General features: G+C 45.5%; 1 protein-coding gene across 2 annotated transcripts; it reads right to left on the reverse strand.

Annotated features, from left to right (window-relative positions):
- Positions 1-1,063: 1,063 nt before the first annotated feature.
- On the reverse strand, positions 1,064-16,537 carry LOC119909072 (papilin-like). Of its 2 annotated transcripts, none has more exons than XM_038727126.1 (6): positions 15,987-16,537; positions 9,069-9,110; positions 8,709-8,951; positions 5,898-6,140; positions 5,661-5,738; positions 1,064-2,050 (listed from the first exon to the last, which is right to left on the reverse strand). In XM_038727126.1, exons 1-6 carry the CDS (start codon positions 16,015-16,017, stop codon positions 2,043-2,045), a joined length of 645 nt encoding a protein of 214 aa, XP_038583054.1. In that variant the 5' UTR covers positions 16,018-16,537; the 3' UTR covers positions 1,064-2,042. The 2 variants fall into 2 exon arrangements, with proteins under 2 accessions (XP_038583054.1, XP_038583053.1); XM_038727125.1 differs by having other exon boundaries at positions 5,661-5,819; positions 15,987-16,528.
- Between the last annotated feature and the right edge of the window lie 2,640 nt (positions 16,538-19,177).

A 19,177-nucleotide genomic window follows, 5' to 3' on the forward strand; every position in this document is an offset into this window, starting at 1 on the left:
AGACTCACGAGACGTGAGCATGAAGGGCCCAGATGTGAGGACTGGACGGTGGGGCGGCCCCGAACCCTCGCCAATTTAACGGGAAGGCGCCTAATCGTCCGTGAGTGAGGATATTGGGCCATTTCTGAACAGGGGGTCTTACGGTACTTGCTGCCACCTGCTGGTCACACACTGCGCCTGCTGATGGGAAATAATGAGTTCTCTTTTAGGACTTCAAGAGTAAAAACAAAATGCAACTTTATTGTTTTCATAATTTATCTCCTTGGTGATAAAAGAACTATTTAAATAGACTCCGTAGATGGTCAGAAGCATCTGGACAGTAAAGTGGCGCCTCTGTCTGAACATGAAACACACTTCCTTTCTCAGGCTCCTCCCACCGGAATGGTTTTATTGTTTATGTTATTTTACAATGATTCTTTATTCATCAGAAATCAGAAATGATAACAGAACGTTGGTAAGAATAGAAATATATAAATCTAAAACATAAAGCAGTGTGAACATTCTTTGCAGTCGGCTCCGCAGACGAGACGATCTACTGAGAGCAGAGGAAGAAGAGATGCAGCTGTTGTTTGAACAGAGATCTTTAGAAAACCCTCCTGAGAGAACTGGACCCCAGAGTCAGGATCCATGACGTCGTTACCACAGCCAGGAGCACTAAGAACCAGCGGTACCCATGATCCAGTCAGAACTGAAGAAGTCTCTCTGATGACTTTAACCTTCTTTGGATGACCCTGACCTGGAGGACTGAGACCTTCACAGATTTTGTGTGTAAAGAATCTAAAAATTTAACTTTTTCACGGTTCTAATTTTCGGAGCTGCACCTGCGGACTCACCTGTTTACTTCCTGTCTCATATTCATATGCGTAGTTTCTAAAACCTGTTTCACGTTGAACTCACTGTGCAGCGCTCTGCCACAGTATTATATTATGTTTTAAATGTTAGAGCAGCTGTTTAATAAGTGTTGCTCCACGTACTTCCGTACTCTGCTGTAGTATCTATCTTATCTGGGGGGAGCAGTGACAATAAAGAACCTCCTCCTGTGACTAAATAACACAGCAGCATGTTTAAATGTAGATGATGCTTTTTATTTATTCTGGTTAAACAAACACAGTCCTGTGCACAGAGGAGTACAGACTGAAGGGGGGCACAGAGGACTACAGACTGAAGGGGGGCACAGAGGACTACAGACTGAAGGGGGCACAGAGGACTACAGACTGAAGGGGGCACAGAGGACTACAGACTGAAGGGGGCACAGGGTACTACAGACTGAAGGGGGGCACAGAGGACTACAGACTGAAGGGGGCACAGGGGACTACAGACTGAAGGGGGCACAGAGGACTACAGACTGAAGGGGGCACAGAGGAGTACAGACTGAAGGGGGCACAGAGGACTACAGACTGAAGGGGGGCACAGAGGACTACAGACTGAAGGGGGCACAGGGGACTACAGACTGAAGGGGGCACAGGGTACTACAGACTGAAGGGGGCACAGGGGACTACAGACTGAAGGGGGGCACAGAGGACTACAGACTGAAGGGGGCACAGAGGACTACAGACTGAAGGGGGCACAGAGGACTACAGATTGAAGGGGGGCACAGAGGAGTACAGACTGAAGGGGGCACAGAGGACTACAGACTGAAGGGGGCACAGGGGACTACAGACTGAAGGGGGGCACAGAGGACTACAGACTGAAGGGGGCACAGAGGACTGCAGACTGAAGGGGGGCACAGGGGACTGCAGACTGAAGGGGGGCACAGAGGACTACAGACTGAAGGGGGCACAGAGGACTGCAGACTGAAGGGGGGCACAGGGGACTACAGACTGAAGGGGGCACAGGGGACTACAGACTGAAGGGGGCACAGAGGACTGCAGACTGAAGGGGGGCACAGGGGACTACAGACTGAAGGGGGCACAGAGGACTACAGACGGGGGGGCAGAAGAGAGACAAGCAACACTGATAAGAACAAGTTACAGTAAAATAAAGAGATTGAATATCAAAGATAAAAATCAGTGAAATAAAAGATGAAATCCAGAAGATCGTCTTCAGTTTCCTGTTCAGAGACAAGACGACACATCAGTTACTCACACACATAAACACAGGTGAACGCCGAGCCGGTGATGTTCTGCCTCTGCAGGTGTAGTGAGCAGGTGATCTGCACAATGGCCTGAACTGACTCTGTCATGCTGCTTCCTTTTTGTACAAGTCAGAATTAATGTGCATTACATTACATGACCTAAAAATAAAAAGTGCATTGCAGACCCAGATGATCTGGAAGCTAAGTTTATCAAACTTGCAGCCCACATATTGATGTTTCCTCTTGCAGATCTGTTTCGTCTATCCTTATCTACCTGTACTGTGCCACAAATTTGGAAAGCTGCAAGAGTTACACCACTCTTCAAAGGTGGAGACCAATCTAATGTGAATAATTATCGTCTGATTTCTATCATTTGTGCAGTTGCTGAAATTTTTGAGAAATTCATTTTTAATCAACTAACTTAGTACATTAATAATTATAACATTTTATCTCCACATTAATCTGGCTTTAGATCCAATTTTTCTACTTTAACTGCTCTTGTAAAATTTACAAATGATGTCTTCTTGGGTTTTGATCTGGTAATTTCATTGGTGCTGTTTTTATTGATCTCTCAAAAGCCTTTGACATGGTTGACCATTACCTTCTACTAGATAAGCTTTCCTCTATTGGTCTGAATCAACATGCTTTGGTTTAACTCCTATTTGCATAATAGTGCATAATAGTGTGTTGTTTACCAAGGATTCCAGTCAGATTATTTAATTGTTGATAAAGGTGTTCCTCAAGGCTCAACTTTAGGCCCCTTACTTTTCTCGATCTTTATCAATGACCTGGCACAAGTTTGTTCTCACTGTGAAGTAGAGCTTTATGCTGATGACACTGTCATCTATACCTCTGACCGGGATTTACTGCAAGTCCAAACAACTCTTCAATCTGATTTTGATACAACAATGGCTGTTTAATAATAAACTTCTGTTGAACATGAAGAAACTCTGCTGTGGTGGTGATGGCACAATGGATAAAACACATGCCTTTGGTGTGAGAAACCCAGGTTCAATCCCCCACTGTAACCCCTCCACCATTGTGTCCCTGAGCAAAATTGGATAAAAGCGTCAGCTAAATGAATAAATGTGCTGTATGGTGTACAATACAAAATTACAGATGTGGTTCTCATTTTGAAATACAGTTTTTAGACGGGTACCTTATGGAGAATGTTGAGGAATTTAAATATGTGGGCCTTTGGTTGGACCCCAGCCTCACTTTCAAGATACACATTGACAATATTAGCAAAGTATTTGGATGCCTTAACACTCAGATCACACTTGTTTTGCAACTAAAGTCAGAAAAAAATGATTTACCAATACCAATCATTGATTATGCAGACATAGTTTACACTAATACTTTCGAGTCCACTCTCAGACCCCTTAATGTTGTATTCAATTCCATTTGCAGATTTATATTGAACTGTCTATTTAAAACTCATCATTGTCTTATATATGATTCACTAAACTGGCTGCAACCTAAACCACAAAGGGATTACCACTGTTTATCTTTAAATATGTTTATTCCAACTGTCCTGCATACCTTAAACAGTATTTAATTCCTTATTGCTCGACATACGTACTCACTTAGACACCGCCAATGTCCAACATTTTTTACGGTACCGAGGTTATTTTCTGTAGCTGGTTGGAGAGCATTTCAACATAAAGCCCCTGAGGATCGGATTAACCTTCCTCTGTTCTTGAGATCTATTTCCACTTTGAGTTAATTCAAATCATCACTTTTTCTTTTCTTTTCTTAAAACTACATGTTCTTTTTTCAGGGGTACCAATATTATTACATATAAATGGTTTATCTCAAAATATACAGTAGTATGAATATAAGCTTGACTTTTTTTATCTTGATTTTCTTTGGACATTTCTATGGAGGTGTGACTTTATCCTGTATGTTTTATTTGTCATGAGGCATATTGATAAACAACACATTAGTTGTTTAGTGCACTCTGCTGATTATTTTGTCAATGTGCTTCAGTTTATTTGCTATGTTAATTGTGGGTTTGTTTTGTATATCAGATGGTACATGTTAAGGGTTTCTCCTAAAATAAATCAATTCACTGTGAGTCAGGTGTCAGACATTACATTCATTCATTCATTCATTTAGGAGCAACAAGGGGTCAAGTGTCTTGCTCAGGGACACAATGGTGGATGGGTCACAGTGGGGGATTGAACCATGGTCTCTCACACCAAAGGCATGTTTCTTATCCACTGTCCCATCACCACCAGTCATCCAGCCAATACTTCGCACTAACCGTTTCTTGGACATATATATCACATATGGACCCAGGGTCAAGATCTGTTGGTGTCAGTTTGTAACGTATCGGGCAGCCCCGCAGTGTCATAGTTCAACACAGTGGGGTGAAAATCTGACCCTAAAGTGCAGGTGTAGCATATTAAACAGAGAGTCAGAGGAAGGAGGTTGTTTGAGTGGACGGTGAGCCAGAAACCAGACTTTCACCTAGGAGACTGGTGCTCTTCAACACTGAATGTTTTTATTTGAGTTACGTAGGTTTCATAACGGGCAGCACAGTGGTGCAGTAGTTAGCAATGTCGCCTCACAGCAAGAAGGCCTAGGGTTTGAACCTTGGTCGTCCCATGCGTCTCCGGTTGCTCCAGCTTCCTCCCTTTATCCAAAGACATGTAGGCTAGGTTAACTGGTGACTCTAAATTGTCCTTAGGTGTGAGTAGTTGTTTGTATATGTGTGGCCCTGCGATGGACTGGCGACCTGTCCAGGGTGTACCCTGTCTCTGTCAGCTGGGATTGGCTCCAGCCCCCCTGCGACCCTGTACAAGTGGTTGACGATGAGTGAGTGAGTGAAGTTACATAAGTAAAGTATCTTTGTCATTCTAACCCAAACCAGGATCTTTTCCTAAACATAATCGAGTAGTTTTGGTGCCTAAACCTAACTGCACACAATATGCTTTTATTTAGAAAGTACTTGATTGCGGAGCCGTAAACATTGACAAACGACACTAAAGGTACCTAGGTAATGTGTGTCCTCTCCGTCCTGTATGTAAGTCTGTGTTTTCATTGTCGCTTCTCGTTCTTGTTGAGTCTCGACAGCCTGTTCCTGGATTACTCTGTTGTGTCTTGGATCTATTTTTGGATTTCTGTCCTTCTGTTGGATGTGTTTATTCCTTGGACTGCCTGCTTCATCTGTTCATCTTGTAAATAATGGTTTCCTTGGTAAACGTCACATGTCACCTGGTATATTATATTAATTCATTTAGCTGATGCTTTTATCCAAAGTGACTTACAATTGCTATACATGTCACGCCTCTGGAACAACGAGGGGTTAAGTCTTGCTCAGGGACACAATGGTGGATGTCTCACCGTGGGAAGTGAACCCCTGTCTCCCGCACCAGGTGCCACCACCTGGTAATAGTGTTTACTGTTGTGTATTATTTATCTTAATGTTTTCATTAAGTTTCTCCTACACCTGTTCAACACTGACGCTACAGGGCTTCCTCCAGGGCTTTGAACTCTGACGCTTAGGGGCTCCCCAGTGCCAACGGGTCATCACCGTGCAGCCACATGTGACGACCTGGGAGTGAGAATGGGTTGTTCGTACCTGTCTTGTTCCTGCGGAGCCAAAGAACCCCGACCAGGACCAGAACCAGAAGAACCAGAGAACCCACAGCTGCTCCAGCTGTTAGGAGGGGAAAGGTGAGAGGGGAGGAGGACAATGGAGGAATAGAAGGAGAAGGATGTGGAGGAGGAGCAGTAGGGCCTGGAGGAGAGCAGTTTATCAGCAGGTCAGCAGGTTCGTTCATATGATCTAAACAGGAAGTGATATCAGTGTCCTGACCTCTGACGCTCAGCCGTCTCCGAGGAGATTCTTCAGTCCGATCAAAATAACACCAGTAGAGACCTTCATCAGACGGCTGGACGTTACGGATGGTAAACTGGCCTTCAGGTCCAGATCCAAGTCTAGAACCATCCCTGATGAAAAAGGCTTCGAGTGCGACCTGATCTTTGCTTGTACAGCGCAGAGTGACATCACTTCCTGCCACCACAGGAAGTGCAGGAATCTCCAGAGAAACCTGAGGATCTGAAGAAGAAACACAGAGTTAGTCCATCAGACCAGAACCTGCAGAAGAATCAGTAGAACCTGGTCCAGTGAGACTGTCCTCACAGGGAAACACCAACACAGGTTGTTTGTGCAGCACTTTATTACGACCCGTATTCATGTTTACTGTGGCAGTGACCTCTAGTGGCCGTACGACGGTAGCAAAGGAGGAAGTCAGGTGAGGTATTGTATTGACTGTAAGAAGTGGGCGTAGTCATGGTGACGTCACCCGTTGGTTTGTGGACCGCCGTTTTGAAGCCTAGAGTTTGGCCGATAGGGCGCAACAGAACGGCACTGGCCGTGACCATATTTGAGCGAGACATTGGAGCTAACGGCCTTGTGCGGAGCTAGCTAGCTTAGCTAGGTGCATCTGTAACTCAGGTTAATGGTCATTTTAACAGGCTGATAATTTTGTCCAGAGAACAGCAGTCTGAAAACTGAATGTGCTCACCAGAGAAAGTGAGCAGCCGACTCCTGATGAGCTTTATCAGCTGCGCTGGTTAAATGTTCACAGAGCAGCGGATACGAGTCGCCTCTATCCTGATTGACAGCTTGTCAGTCAGCTTGTAGCCCCGCCCTAAAGCCTCCCCTGCTTCCTGGTCTCTGTTCCTCTAAATGGGACCATAATTTACTAAATGAACATCATGCTGTGTTGAAGAATACTTGAAACTAGAGACTGAGACCATAAACTCATCAGGAAAGTGTTTACTGAGGGAATAAATCAGCTGACAAGTAGAAACATTTTCTTTCTGCAGCCGCTGGAGTCGCCCCCTGCTGGCTGCTAGAGAGGACGCAGGTTTAAGTCACCCCCTGCTGGCTGCTAGAGAGGACGCAGGTTTAAGTCACCCCCTGCTGGCTGTTAGAGAGGACGCAGGTTTAAGTCGCCCCCTGCTGGCTGCTAGAGAGGACGCAGGTTTAAGTCGCCCCCTGCTGGCTGCTAGAGAGGACGCAGGTTTAAGTTGCCCCCTGCTGGCTGCTAGAGAGGACGCAGGTTTAAGTCGCCCCCTGCTGGCTGTTAGAGAGGACGCAGGTTTAAGTCGCCCCCTGCTGGCTGCTAGAGAGGACGCAGGTTTAAGTCGCCCCCTGCTGGCTGCTAGAGAGGACGCAGGTTTAAGTCACCCCCTGCTGGCTGCTAGAGAGGACGCAGGTTTAAGTCACCCCCTGCTGGCTGTTAGAGAGGACGCAGGTTTAAGTCGCCCCCTGCTGGCTGCTAGAGAGGACGCAGGTTTAAGTCGCCCCCTGCTGGCTGCTAGAGAGGACGCAGGTTTAAGTCGCCCCCTGCTGGCTGCTAGAGAGGACGCAGGTTTAAGTCGCCCCCTGCTGGCTGTTAGAGAGGACGCAGGTTTAAGTCGCCCCCTGCTGGCTGCTAGAGAGGACGCAGGTTTAAGTCGCCCCCTGCTGGCTGCTAGAGAGGACGCAGGTTTAAGTCGCCCCCTGCTGGCTGCTAGAGAGGACGCAGGTTTAAGGCGCCCCCTGCTGGCTGCTAGAGAGGACGCAGGTTTAAGTCGCCCCCTGCTGGCTGTTAGAGAGGACGCAGGTTTAAGTCGCCCCCTGCTGGCTGCTAGAGAGGACGCAGGTTTAAGTCGCCCCCTGCTGGCTGTTAGAGAGGACGCAGGTTTAAGGCGCCCCCTGCTGGCTGCTAGAGAGGACGCAGGTTTAAGGCGCCCCCTGCTGGCTGCTAGAGAGGACGCAGGTTTAAGTCGCCCCCTGCTGGCTGCTAGAGAGGACGCAGGTTTAAGTCGCCCCCTGCTGGCTGTTAGAGAGGACGCAGGTTTAAGGCGCCCCCTGCTGGCTGCTAGAGAGGACGCAGGTTTAAGGCGCCCCCTGCTGGCTGCTAGAGAGGACGCAGGTTTAAGTCGCCCCCTGCTGGCTGCTAGAGAGGACGCAGGTTTAAGTCGCCCCCTGCTGGCTGCTAGAGAGGACGCAGGTTTAAGTCGCCCCCTGCTGGCTGCTAGAGAGGACGCAGGTTTAAGTCGCCCCCTGCTGGCTGCTAGAGAGGACGCAGGTTTAAGTCGCCCCCTGCTGGCTGCTAGAGAGGACGCAGGTTTAAGTCGCCCCCTGCTGGCTGTTAGAGAGGACGCAGCTTTAAGTCGCCCCCTGCTGGCTGTTAGAGAGGACGCAGGTTTAAATCGCCCCCTGCTGGCTGTTAGAGAGGACGCAGGTTTAAGTCGCCCCCTGCTGGCTGCCAGAGAGGACGCAGGTTTAAGTCGCCCCCTGCTGGCTGCTGGAGAGGACGCAGGTTTAAGTCGCCCCCTGCTGGCTGCTAGAGAGGACGCAGGTTTAAGGGACTTCTGCGTTCGCATCAGTTCCCTGACCGGAAGCTTCCAGCTTGGTCCCATGTGACACCAAGTAACTGTTGAGTTAGTGGTGTTGGTGAATTCCATCATGTCATTATATAACATACTTACTTTAACCCAAACCAGGACGTTTTCCTAAACCTAACTATACTGTGACTGTTTCGAAACGTTAACCACGTGTTAAATGTCATGTGACGGCGGTCAGCAGGTTCGTTCATATGATCTAAACAGGAAGTGATGTCAGTGTCCTGACCTCTGACGCTCAGCCATCTCCGAGGAGATTCTTCAGTCTGATCAAAATAACACCAGTAGAGACCTTCATCAGACGGCTGGGCGTTACGGATGGTAAACTGGCCTTCAGGTCCAGATCCAAGTTTAGAACCATCCCTGATGAAAAAGGCTTCGAGTGCGACCTGATCTTTGCTTGTACAGCGCAGAGTGACATCACTTCCTGCCACCACAGGAAGTGCAGGAATCTCCAGAATAACCTGAGGATCTGAAGAAGAAAAACAGTTAGTCCATCAGACCAGATCCACATCCAGACAGAGTCAGACCTGTCTGTCCATCTTCAACACAACTACTCTCTTTTCCGGCTGGACGGACATCAGCTCACCTGCAGAAACAGTCTGTCCAGACAGCAGCAGCACGGACACACCTGCAACAGGAGGACTGAAGAGGTTAGACATGCTTTATTCATCCTGCAAGAGGAAAGGCAACGTTTTTCACTCTCCTATCAACATGCACACATGCAACAAACATGGGGAGATGTCAGGCTGACACCATCATCACTGAAGATCAACAGACTACGAGTCACAAATCTACAAATAGATTCACAATCCACAAACAAACACACCATGATCCACAAATAGAAATCTGTGGCGTTTACTTGAAAACCAGAATTTGAATGAAAGCAAAGTGATTTATTTGCGTGCAAGGGTCATATTCTGTTTGTAGATTGTGTTGCATTTGTTTTTAGAGTTTTAGCACCAATGTTTCACTGTGATGCTAAAACGATGCTGAGGTTTCCCCTGTTAAGAGAACAATAACAAGTCCGGGTTTCTCTGCCCCACACACAGTATCCGGTCGGCCATCATGCTCTGTGCGTCCTGAACGTTGGCGTGTAAACACCGACCAGAGTGAATGAAGCAAACTCACGGGGAGAGTAAAACGGTTTACAGTTAATGATAAGAAATTCCACATCAGGAGAACAGTGCAGCTGAATCACTGTCACGTCGGTACACCAGCCATTGTTAATATAAAAACAGACACCTCCACCTTTTGTTTTGCCGGAGAGCTCTGTGTCGCCGTCCGCTCTGTACGGTTGGAAGCCAGCCAGCTGCAGCGCGGAGTCCGCTATCAGCTCACGCCGCCACGTCTCCGCGAAGCACAGAACAGAAGATAAATAAAAGTCTCTGTTTTTCCCCACCAGAAGCTAAAGTTCGTCCAGTTTGTTGCACGTTGGAGAGAAATATTGCCTGTAGCGGTGTGCGGAGTCCCCGCCGAGGCAGCTATACTCAGCGCCATCTTGATGCTTTGATCTACAAATAGATTCAAAACCTGCAAACAAGCTCCTCATGATCCACAAAAATAAAATGTGATCTGTAAATGGACTGAAAGAATGAATGTTTGAATCTGTAAATACAATCCGCAAACTCCTCACACACTCTGCCGTAGGACTATGCCAAAAATATCAGTAGACAAATGCAAACACAGATTCAGCACTTAATTTTCAGCACTGCACAGAGTTTGTTAGCATGTCTTGAAACAGTGGTTTGAAAATACAATTTGGACTGTGTTTGTTTGCAAATTTCTATTTGTAGATCGTGCTTTATATTTGTGGATCATGAGGAGTTTGTGGAATTTAACTCTATTTGTAGATGGATAGATTGTAGGTTTTGTGGTTGAAAGTTTCAACTGATTCATTTTCAGTGATTATGGCATCGTTTTACCCCCACATCGCTGCCCCTGTCCGTTAGTGTGGCTCAGTCTGTAACCGGTCACTGGTTCGAGTCCAGCTCGGACCAGAGATGTGGAGGGTAGAGAGGTTTCTTTAAATAAATATAACATAACCTGGGCCAGATGAAACACAGAGGAGAGGCTGACTGACTTTATTGTGAAATCTCAGAGTACACAGAATTCGAGACAAACTGAAGGCTGATACTCAGAGTTTTATACCGCTGACCCTCTCTATGTGTGCTTTCCCAGTGTCCTCTTATTCTCATCTTTACCCTTCAGGAACTGTTTGCGATGTCACGTCCATTCACTTTACTAATTCCCTTCAAACCCAAGTGTTTCCTGTTTTCATCAGTAGCTTCAGCCATGAGCTGTCTGCTTTCATGTTTTCCATTATTCCTGCTGTACATGTGCTGCTACAGTCATTTCCACATTCATTATGGTAGACAGAGAGCCGGCTGGAGTGGCTGAGTCTACTGAAGGCTCATATTCACATCCGCTGTGAGAGTGTGTTGAGCAACATATTCAGCCGGGCTGCGGCCAAAACGTTGGTCTGTAGTAACTGGAGAGACGCAGAGTCAGGCCTGGACTGATGCACTGTGGGAAACGAAGTCATTCACATGACCACTGGCTCATTCACACTGAACTAAAGATTGCAGCATTATCCTGCAACCATGTGTCACATTTAATACAGCACCGGCATGCCGGCTGTGGTTTTTCACATCTGCGTTGCTACGGACGTCCCCGGCTCAGAGCCAGATCAAATCAGTACCGCCTTTCTGGGTTTCTTTGTTCCCATGTTTAGAATAGGGATGAAATAACAACATGTTCAGACTCCTCGCCGGTTGGTCATAACGCTGGCCGTTAACGCCAGCCGGCTGCTGCTTGTTAGATTTAGATTTTAAAGCTGATTATCCAGTTTAGTGTTTCTCTGTAGTCTCTAACAAGTAATAATTATGATAATAATGATATATTTGATTTATATAGCGCTTTTCTCTTCTATGTTATGTGCCATGACCTCCTGACAGGCTGTGCAAAATTTGGTGCAACTTGCCCCTAGGTGGCACTATTTAACATGAAAAATGTGTTCCTCTATAACTACAAGTCGGATTGACATAAAAGTTGAGCCGAATTGTTCAGGATGGTCTCCTGACTCCAGGGACTAAAGTTCACCCAAATATGCCCATAGGCGGCGCTGTTATTGCAGATTAAAGATGTCATCGGCATAGTAGTGAAAATGGGTGCCACGACGGCAGAGGACCAGTCTAACTGGTAGGATGTAGATAATGAAGAGGAGGGGACCAAGCACGGAGCCCTGAGGGACACCATGGGAGACTGGGGCGGTGGAGGAGTTGCAGTTGTTTATGGAGATGTATTGGTGTCTGTTAGAAAGGGAGGAGTTGAGCCAGGAGAGGGCAGTGCCGGTTTTGCTGAGGGAGGGAGGGACTCCCTCAGTGTGAGAAGGATGGATCGGTTGATGGTGTCGAAGGCAGCACTGAGGATGAGGATGGTGAGGAATCCAGAGTCATCAGAGATAAGGATGTCATTGGTGATTTTAAGTGGGGCAGTTTCTGTGCTGTGTTTGGAAATCTGATAGGAAAGTTTTACATGTGTTACTGAAGTCGAGGTGGGATTTGAGTTGAGCAGCGACAGCTTGCTCAAGGATCACAGGGGCAGACTACAGAGTCAGCAGCAGCCGATAGTGGGCGGGGACAGGAGGATCCAGAAGTGTCAGATTAGGCTGGAGAGCGAGTGCTGTGAAGAGTCGCTATGGTTCCAGCCAGAGACGGCAGTCTGCATCAGAGACAGGGAAGTGCAGGGCCAATTAACAGTCAGTGGGAAGCTAGCTACTGCAGCTGAGATGCTGCTAACGTAAAAAACTTAAAAATACAGAGATGTTGAGCCAGTGGCCGGATAAAAAGTCAAGCAATAAAGCTAGCTAGAGCGCTAAAGACAGAAACAAAACAAGTATAGACAGATAGTTGGAGAAGCAGCAAACAAACGACGCCTGACTCAGCATTGTGTGTTCATTGTGGGACACGGCCGTGTCGTGAGTGGAGGTCACACACCACGGCCGTGTCGTGAGTGGAGGTCACACACCACGGCCGTGTCGTGACTGGAGGTCACACACCACGGCCGTGTCGTGACTGGAGGTCACACACCACGGCCGTGTCCGAAACGGGCTAAACTGCTGTCTCAGAAGGTGGCTAACAGGACACCGAGGCATCAAGTGCTGTTCGACTCCAACCGCTCCAACGATCTCTTCCTGTCTCCTGAGACGCCTTCAAGACTTGTAACTTGATGCTGACTATTACCCATAAAGCAGCGCGGCTGCGGCCGCCGGAGCTTTAAAAAACTGGTCAAGAGGGCGAACAAACGAGCTGAATTTGTACACAAATATATGTTTTTAAAAGTTTTTAGTAGTTTTATCGCTTAAATTTTTGAAAATAGCGAGAACTAAACACTGAACTATAACATCAGCCCGTGGCTGAAACCAATCAAGTTTGTTCAGTCTGATTTCTGAGGCATCTGTTAGCCGTTTGGCTTTTCAGTAGCTAGTTAGCTGATGCTAAGGCTAGCGTCTCTTCTGACAGCAAGACGGCATGCTGACGTCACACGTTGCCGTAAGCGCTGCCCTAGAGGCTGATCGAAACTAATGTAAACAGAGATGCCTTCACTTGAAAGTGACGCCTTCTGAGGCAGCTGTCTGTTACGGTATCGAGGCAGCGAGGCAACTGCTGTCCGTTTCGGACACAGCCTTGCACATCTTTTCACCAAAAACACGTCTCCTGTCGGCTGAGTCAATGGAGAGACGAAGACGGAGTCAAGACAGCGGGCGGATCAATAAACCCAAACAGCTCTTCCCTCAAACATTGTCTGCTGGAACTTTATCCACACGAACGGTTCTGAACATGAGATCTGAGCAGAACAACTGAAAACTGATATTTCTGCTTCCACCTCCAAACTTTGCCTTATTTTTATTGTGTGCATGTTTATTTTACTGTTTCCTCTAGAAGGTTTCTTCGGGGGGATGGTCGCCCCCTGAAACTACTAGTGCCTCAGAGTTGGCGTGTTATGTATGCGTGGTGTCGTCTTTGATGCAGCGCACTAATTTTAGCTGGTTCGTCATGTTCTCCGTTCCTCTTCGACATTTTTATCGCTACAGTTCCTTCCTCCTGATGGAGCTACAGTTACGCTACATTCAGATACGATGCGATGAGACCGTGAACCAACCTCTGTGAAATATGTTTAAGGGTTAATTTTAGTTAAAGTTTTTACAGTTTAAGCACCGTGTGTAATCATGTGGTGGTGAATAAAAGTTCAACAATTCATAAAGTATGCAAATTAGGATGTTAAAACAGGCTATTATAATACTATTTAAGGAGAAACCCCTTTTAGAAAAACAAGACTTTTATCTGCATCAACAGGAAGGGGAGAAGTGTAACTGAGGCGGGTTTAAACAAACCTGGGTCTGCCCTGTCATTAATAACTACTGGGCAGGGACACTCCTAGACAGTAAACCCGGATTCTTTGGGTGTATACCTCAAGAATGGTTGAAAATGATAAATATTTAATGAATGTTCTGCTGCTGCTGCTGGGAAAGAGACTCTCACCAGGAAATGGTTACCTCAGGAGAGCCCAACCCTAAATGCTTGGGCGGAAATAACAATGGACATTGATGAAATGGAGAGAACAGCCTTCGTCAGTCACACCCTTATTTTCACATCTCAGTGACTACGCTGTAAAGATTTCTCCCTGCCTCTACACAGAGACAAACATGAATAAATGAATGTGTAAACAACTTCTGTAAACATCTTATGGAAACATTTGATTAATGTTGAATACCAACACACTGAATATAATACAAATATTAAAACATTCTGAAGGTTTTATTTTAGTGTGTGAGTGCAGATGGATGGATGATGGGTGATGGATGGATGGATGGATGGGTGATGGGTGATGGATGGATGGATGGATGGATGATGAATGATGGATGGATGATGGATGGATGGATGATGGATGATGAATGATGGATGATGGATGGATGGATGGATGGGTGATGGGTGATGGGTGATGGATGGATGGGTGATGGGTGATGGGTGATGGGTGATGGATGATGGGTGATGGGTGATGGATGATGGATGGATGGGTGATGGGTGATGGGTGATGGATGATGGGTGATGGGTGATGGGTGATGGATGGATGGATGGATGGATGGATGATGGATGGATGGATGATGGATGGATGGATGATGGATGGATGATGGATGGATGGATGGATGATAGATGGATGATGAATGATGGATGGATGATGAATGATGGATGATAGATGATAGATGGATGGATAGATGATGAATGATGGATGATGGATGATGAATGATGGATGGATGGATGGATGATGGATGATGGATGATAGATGATAGATGATAGATGATAGATGATAGATGATAGATGGATGGATAGATGATGAATGATGGATGATGGATGATGAATGATGGATGGATGGATGGATGATGGATGATGGATGATGGATGATGGATGGATGATGGATGATGAATGATGGATGGATGATGGATGGATGATAGATGATAGATTGATGGATGGATGATGGATGATAGATGGATGGATGGATGATGGATGGATGATGGATGATAGATGATAGATTGATGGATGGATGATGGATGATGGATGGATGATGGATGATAGATGATAGATTGATGGATGGATGATGGATGGAGGATGGATGATAGATGATGGATGGATGGATGGATGATGGATGGATGATGGATGATAGATGATAGATTGATGGATGGATGATGGATGATAGATGGATGGATGGATGATGGATGGATGATGGATGATAGATGATAGATGGATGGATGGATGATGGATGATGGATGGATGATGGATGATAGATGATAGATTGATGGATGGATGATGGATGGAGGATGGATGGTAGATGATAGATTGATGGATGGATGATGGATGGATGATGGATGGATGATGGATGATGGATGATAGATGATAGATTGATGGATGGATGATGGATGGATGGATGATGGATGATAGATGATAGATTGATGGATGGATGATGGATGATAGATGATAGATGGATGGATGATAGATGATAGATGGATGGATGATGGATGGATGGATGATAGATGATAGATGGATGGATGATGGATGGATGGATGATAGATGATAGATGGATGGATGATAGATGGATGGATGATGGATGGATGGATGATAGATGATAGATGGATGGATGATGGATGGATGGATGATAGATGATAGATGGATGGATAATAGATGGATGGATGATAGATGATAGATGGATGGATGATAGATGATAGATGGATGGATGATGGATGGATGGATGATAGATGATAGATGGATGGATGATAGATGATAGATGGATGGATGATGGATGATAGATGATAGATTGATGGATGGATGATGGATGGAGGATGGATGATAGATGATAGATGGATGGATGATAGATGATAGATGGATGGATGATGGATGGATGGATGATAGATGATAGATGGATGGATGATGGATGAAGTGTGTGGACTCACCGAGCAGCAGAGAAACAGCTGAAGTCTTCATGTTGACTGTAGTTCGACTCTCCGTCAGTCTGAGCAGCAGAGCGACGCCTGCAGCTCCACCACTTCTTCATGATGACACACTCAGCGCCTCATTGGCTGAGCTCTGGGCCGCCCCTCCGGACCCTCCGGCCCCCAGGCCGTCCCCCTGACATCTGTCCTGGAGCTTCCTGAATGTAGAAACACTGATGGACGTCCCGGACCAGGAAGACTCATCAGGTGATGCTGTGGCGCCCTCTGGTGACACAAATATAAACTGCATGGTGTCAGCTTCAGCTGATCCTGATTGTGATCACACATCAGCTCTTGGATTGAACTTATTGATTACATGGCACAGCAGTTTGTCTCCTGCAATATTCTGACCCCGCTGACTGAACCACGTGATGACATCATCATGCACTGGTCAATTTATTTTCTTGGTGTTAAAAGAACTAAATGAAAATGAAAATTGGGTGATTGCATTTTCCCCTAAATAACACGTATATGTGGAAAAATATATTAATGTGGGTTTACATTTTCAAGTTTACATGATGATTTGAAATTAGTTTTTTTAATGTTTTTAATCTATTTTTAAATATTTTTAATCTGTTCGTAAATGTTTTAAATCTCTTTTTAAATGTTTTAAATCTCTTTGTAAATGTTTTCAATCCCTTTGTAAAAGTTTTTAATCTCTTTTTAAATGTTTTTAATCTCTTTGTAAATGTTTTTAATCTCTTTGTAAATGTTTTCAATCCCTTTGTAAATGTTTTTAATCTCTTTGTAAATGTTTTTAATCTCTTTGTAAATGTTTTAATCTCTTTGTAAATGTTTTCAATCCCTTTGTAAATGTTTTTAATCTTTTTTGTAAATGATTTTAATCTCTTTAAATGTTTTTAATCTCTTTTTAAATGTTTTTAATCTGTTTGTAAATGTTTTTAATCTGTTTGTAAATGGATTTAAATCTGTTTGTAAATGGATTTAAATCTCTTTTTAAATGGATTTAAATCTCTTTTTAAATGTTTTTAATCTCTTTTTAAATGTTTTTAATCTCTTTGTTAATGATTTTAATCTCTTTGTAAATGTTTTTAATCTCTTTGTAAATGTTTTTTATCTCTTAAAAAACAACCTGGAGTTTAACATACTGTGTCTCATCCCGGACACAACCTGTTCCAGCTCCTCCCCTCTGGTAGGCGCTACAGAGCACAGGAACAACTCCTGTGCAATAACCCAGTAACTCTGCCTCTAATCAGCACCTGTTTACTGGTTTCCACTTATTATTTATTTATTCAACATTCTCTATTTCAGTGCTGTTCATACTGTATATACTGTATACCAAATCCACCTACCTCTTGTACATAACACCAAACATAATACTTACTTATTCCAGCGTTCTTTGCACTCATCACACTGTGTACATGTGTGCTTGTATGTGCATGTGCACCTGTATATCACATCCACCTCTGACATGTATATGATAATAATAATAAATGGTAATAATAATAATTTACTCCTGCATCCTTTGCACTCTGCTCACTGCACTATCGCACTGTTGTGTTCTTTGTACTGCAGCCTGTGTTTGATTATTATTGTCTTGTTTTATGGGTAAGCACATCGTGGCTCAGATCCAGCAGATGGTCAGACTTTAGAGACACATCTAAATCTAAATACTTCTCTGGCTTCAGGAACCTTCCCGACCACTTTCAAAAGGGCTCGGGTTACACCCTTGCTCAAAAAGCCCTCACCTGACCCAACTCAAGTTGAGAACTATCGACCAGTGTCTCTTCTACCTTTTTTATCCAAAACTATTGAACGGGCAGTATTCAAACAGGTCTCAGAATTCCTCTCAGGGAATGACCTCCTAGATCATATCAGTCTGGTTTTAAGAGTGCCCACTCTACTGAAACGACTCTTCTGTCTGTAACAGAAGCTCTAAGTCAGCTAAAGCTGAAGCCCAATCCTCGGTTCTGATCCTGCTTGACCTATCAGCTGCCTTTGACACAGTCAACCACAGGATCCTGCTATCTGCTCTCTCAGCAATGGGCATCTCGAGTAAAGCACTCCTGTGGTTCGAATCCTACCTCTCGGGACGTTCCTACAATGTTTTGTGGCAAGGACAATTATCCTCCTCCCCCTGCCTCTCCACAGGGGGGCCCCAAGGCTCAGTGCTTGGGCCCCTTCTCTTCTCAATCTACACCACCTCACTGGGGCCGATCATTCGCTCGGACGGCTTCTCTTACCACTGCTACGCAGACGACACGCAACTCTACCTATCCTTCCCGCCAGGCGATCCCACTGTCTCGGCGCGGATCACGGACTGTCTATCAGACATATCTGCATGGATGAAGTCTCGCCACCTTCAACTAAACCTCTCTAAGACTGAACTCTTGGTCATTCCAGCCAAGCAATCTATCCACCATAACATCAAACTACAAATTGACTCCGCAACCATCACTCCAACCAAGGTGGTGAGAAACTTGGGTGTCATGATTGATGACCAGCTGTCCTTTTCAGACCATGTTGCTACTGTCTCTCGGTCGTGCCGCTTTTCTCTATACAACATAAGGAAAATCAGGCCCTACCTCACTCAGTACGCCACCCAGCTGCTGGTACAGGCCATGGTTATCTCTTGCATCGACTATTGCAATGCCCTCCTAGCAGGTCTTCCAGCTTGTGCGGTGAAACCCTTACAAATGGTTCAGAACGCAGCAGTGCGTCTGGTTTTTGATCAGCCCAAAAGGACTCATGTCCCTCCATTACTCAGTGACCGCCACTGGCTCCCCGTGGCCTCCAGAATCAAATTCAAGTCACTAATGCTGCATTCAGAGTGACTACTGGTTCTGCACCATCTACCTAAACTCCATAATACAAACTTACGTTCCTTCTCGGCCGCTACGCTCCTCCAACGAACGCCGCCTGGCTCTGCCGTCCCTTTACACAAAGCAATCCCAGTCCCAGCTGTTCTCATCTGCGACACCACGATGGTGGAACGAGCTACCGCACGCCATCAGAGCAGGGGCGTCCCTCTCTAACTTCAAGAAGCTCTTGAAAACTCTGCAGAGAACACTTCCTCTGATAACACCTCTAACATGCACTTCCGGTGCTCTTCTTCTTCTATCCCCTACAATGATCTTGTATTGACTGCACTTTGTTAACTCTTACTTCCTTCCCTCGGTATCTATCTCTGA

This window comes from Micropterus salmoides, unplaced genomic scaffold (genome assembly GCF_014851395.1).
Source record: "Micropterus salmoides isolate LMB-PRFRI ecotype aquatic unplaced genomic scaffold, ASM1485139v1 Ms_hic_scaffold_18, whole genome shotgun sequence".
Lineage (NCBI taxonomy): Eukaryota > Metazoa > Chordata > Actinopteri > Centrarchiformes > Centrarchidae > Micropterus > Micropterus salmoides.

Coding starts and splice junctions, on each gene's coding strand:
- LOC119909072 (XM_038727125.1), bottom strand. CDS start 16,017: ATGAAGACTTCAGCTGTTTCTCTGCTGCTCG. Junction 9,111..15,986: donor AGCTGTTTCTCTGCTGCTCG/GTGAGTCCACAC, acceptor CTCCTGTTGCAG/GTGTGTCCGTGCTGCTGCTG. Junction 6,141..8,708: donor GAGATGGCTGAGCGTCAGAG/GTCAGGACACTG, acceptor TTTCTTCTTCAG/ATCCTCAGGTTTCTCTGGAG.